This window comes from Lytechinus variegatus, chromosome 7 (genome assembly GCF_018143015.1).
Source record: "Lytechinus variegatus isolate NC3 chromosome 7, Lvar_3.0, whole genome shotgun sequence".
NCBI lineage: Eukaryota > Metazoa > Echinodermata > Echinoidea > Temnopleuroida > Toxopneustidae > Lytechinus > Lytechinus variegatus.
In genome coordinates, this window is record NC_054746.1 from 18,165,008 (window position 1) to 18,168,938 (window position 3,931).

The 3,931-nt window shown below is 39.1% G+C and overlaps 1 protein-coding gene across 1 annotated transcript; it reads left to right on the plus strand.

The window, feature by feature from the left end:
- LOC121418063 (kappa-type opioid receptor-like) lies at positions 1-1,197 on the plus strand. The gene has a single exon (XM_041611768.1). The coding sequence runs from the start codon at positions 1-3 to the stop codon at positions 1,195-1,197; it is 1,197 nt and encodes a 398-aa protein (XP_041467702.1).
- The last annotated feature ends 2,734 nt before the right edge of the window (positions 1,198-3,931 follow it).

Sequence of the window (3,931 nt, forward strand, 5' to 3'; positions counted from 1 at the left end):
ATGGGTGCAGAAGCTGTCTCCCTGACATCCTCGGCGACAACTGAGAGCGATTGGGGAACAAGTGTTACCCCTGGTGGTAGCCCTGACGCAACTTTTAAAGGGTTCGCTCTGGAAGATGATAACAGTGATTCCTTGATAGGTCTGAATAACACGCTGCATGAAGAACTTGAAGATATATGGGATACCGAGACATCAAGGTCCGAATACCCTGGTGATGATACAGAGAATGTTGGCTCATGGTCTTGGTATTCGATATCTTGGACATGGGTCACTCGTGGAGAACTAGTCGTCGGGGTGATCGGGATCATTGGTAACCTTCTGATAATCATTGTTCTTTTTCAGCGGCGCGCTAAGAGCCGATCTACCGACACACTCGTAGGCGCACTTGCGACGGCAGATCTCCTGACCTCGGTTGGGCTGCTTCCTATTCCATATGCCAAAGGTGTTCCGGTATCCTGGCTTGGACGAGTCTACTGCAAACTGGTATGGCTTCCAGGCTACATGATGCCTTGGACATTCCTCTCAGGGTTCGTGCTATCCGCCATCTCTGTTGAGCGTTACATCGCGGTCACCCATCCCATCTACTTTAACAGGATTCTGACCAGACGGCGAGTATCTGAGGTGGTTGTGATTTTATGGATCTTATCAATCTTGCTTTGCATCCCCGGTTCATTCAGAGCTGATCTGGACAAATCGAAATGTCGATGTGCTATTGTGGAACTGACATATGCGGTTGACATGGCATTTTCTCTTTACACTACTACCATCCAACTATTCATACCAGCCATCATTATGGTTGCTACTCAAACCTTAATAGCAGTCAAGCTCAAAGCCCAGTCGAAGCGCTTGAGAGGATCGAAATCACACCATATTGCCGCGAGCAGAGCTGTTATTAAACTGTTGCTCATCGTTATCATTGCGTACCTTGTTTGCTGGACTCCCTTTAAATTGATTTTCTTGCTTAAAGCATTGCTCCGTCATCAAATCCAAGCGAATTCTCAGATTGCCAACGGAGCCATGATCCTAGCTGCTGTCAATTCCAGCATCAACCCAATCATCTACAGCATCCGTTACCAGGAGTTCCGCAATGCTGTCAAGGACTTGTTTGTAGGGGGGAAGGTCCAAAGTAAAGCGATGTTCGATGATCCTGACGTCAATAACTCTACCAATACAAGAATGGGCCGGCCTAACCCTTAAGTCCAGGGCTATTTTGATCTTTTCGGTACCAGGAAAGTTTTATGCATTATGCCCCCATATAGGTTCATGCGATAATGACGATCATTTGCACGATGGTAGGAAATGATGCAATCTACATGTTTGCATAGGTAAATTTAGTCTGGTCTGTTAGCGTCAAAAATGCCCTACTTGTGGACACGGTGGACAAAAGCATGATTTTTTCTCCAGACCTTTGTTTATGTATAAGAACTAAGAATGGGGTATGCTCCAAAAAATCTGGCTGCAGGAACAGTGAAAAAATGGATGAAAATGTCAGAATTTATGAGTTCAGATTTGTCTGATATGTAGACTAGCGCTAGTGCAAAACTCAATAGCAGTGCATTATTTTGCATTGAATTAGTTCTTGAATTCAGACCCTTTTTGAACAGATCTTCTGTTTGTCCTCGTATCTCAATGCACCAAATATCTGAATGAAGATGCTAACCAAGCCGAAGGGTGACGATGGAGGGGGTTGAATGTTGGTGTGTGTGTACATATTTTGGTCTTGGGGTAAAGGTGTGCAAGACACATTTTTTGCATGTGTTGGAAATTGTGTTGCCATGGTAACAGTGTATTATTGCAAAAATAAGGTAAAAATCTTGCAGTTAGAACCACTTCCTCTGTTTTTAACCGATTCTCATGAAATTTGGCACACACATTGGTCTTGAGGTGAAGATGTCTAAGACACACTTTTGTGTGTCTTTCAGAAATCTTGTTGCCATGGTAACAACATATCTGGTGAAAATTGGGGAAAAAAACTTACAATTCAAACTGTTTCATCAGTTTTCAATCAATTTTCATGAAATTTGGCACACACATTGGTATTGAAGTAAAGATGTACAAGGCACTTTTTGTGTGTTTCCAAAATTGTGTTGCCATGGGAACAACATATTATATGGCAAAATTTAGGTAAAAACCTTGCAATTTGAACTACTTCATCAGTTTGTTGTTGTTGTTTTGAACCAATTCTCATGAAAAAATTATGGCTCACACATTGGCCTTGGGGTAAAGATGTGCAAGAACCTTTTGTCAGAGAGTGCAATGCCTTGGTAACCACATTTAGCCAGAAATATGGGGGGAAACTCATTGTGGATCAGTCTACTTCTCAGTTTTCAGCCTGTGCTCATAAAAGTTGACACAAATATTCATTTTGGGTAAAGATTCATATTCAGTATTAAAAGGGAATCAAGACTTGGTCATAATGTTGTGTGCATGGAAAAAGGAGAAAAATAAGAATGGTGAAAGTTTTAAAGAAATCGGACAAGCAAAATAAAGTTATGGCTGCTTTGAAATTAAGATCCCTAAGGCTACTAGTATGTAGAATTCAAATTGGCAACTGGGTAAGTAAATTATGACAAGGGGTGAGGCTGCAAGGACAACTTTCCCATAGTTATCAGGATTTTTGGTTTTCTCCTAAATCCCTATTCCATTGGGGCCGTAATATAAACCCGGTAGCATGTTTTATGTCCTCATGAAAGAAAGATATAATTTGAAGTAAAACTTTTGAAAAAAGAAATTTTAGCTAATTAATTATTCCAGTACATGGAAGAGTGGTCCTTGCCTTCTTAAATCACTGTGACATCACACATGCGGTCAATTTGAAGTCTTCATGGGTATATTGATTACCAATGTTTATAACTTTAATATGTTCACAACTTTGTTATGGTTTGTCCGATATTGTTCAAACTTTGACCTATAAACTTGTCTGATTTTTCATTTTCCTCTAAAAACAAGTGTTTATTTGGGTTTGATTCCCCTTTATAACGTCATATAATAGCGCAGGGTATTAATCATCTTCAATAATATTTATAGGCTTTTGGGGGAGGGGCGGAGAAGGTCCTTAAAAACTGACAACATAAAAATATAGAAGGTTAAAGGCCATGACCATGAGGAACTTAAACACTCTTAAAAAACACCCCTTACATTTTTTTGTTGGGGGGGGGGGGGCTTTAGAAAATTGCCACATAAAGATTAAAATGAAATTATAACAACTAGGAACTTAACCCCCCCCCCAAAAAAAAAAGGGAAATCCTTTACACTTCAGCATATTAATTTAAAGCCTCAAACATTCTGCTTTGAAAAAAAAAGTTTCCGGTGTCCAATTAATCAATGTTTTATTTGAAGCATGAAGCAGGGGCTGCCACAGAAATATACTGAAAAAATTAAATGAAAGAAAATATAAGGCTAAAATCTATTGTGCACATAGGTATATTTTTGATATGGTATGTTACTGAGTCATGGATTTGCAAGTGAATTTCTAAAACAAGTGCAGATATTTTGATATATATTTATATTTCTATAATAATTAGTTGCATGATTAAAGGTACACTTTAAAATGTCAGAAAAAATATACTTAGAGACAGGAAACAGAAAGAGATGGCATGGTGAAGCTCAAAATCAAGAGTGATGTGAAAGTTAAAAAGAAAGAGTAGGAACGGAATATGAATATGAATAAAAGACTGAGTAGGAGAATATAAATAAACAATGGTTAATTGGGTACTGTAAACAAATTTTTTATCAAATCAGAATGCATTAAGCTTCAAATGAATGGTCTGAAGTGCAAAGGACTCTTCTTACCTTTGAAGGGGGGGAGGCATTTTCTGCTAAAAAGTATATCAGCCCCCTATTTTTTTCGGGGGGGGGGGTTAAGTTCCTAGTCATAATCCTTTAACTGTAATTTTAATGAGGTCATTTTCTAAAGACCCCACCCCCCGCA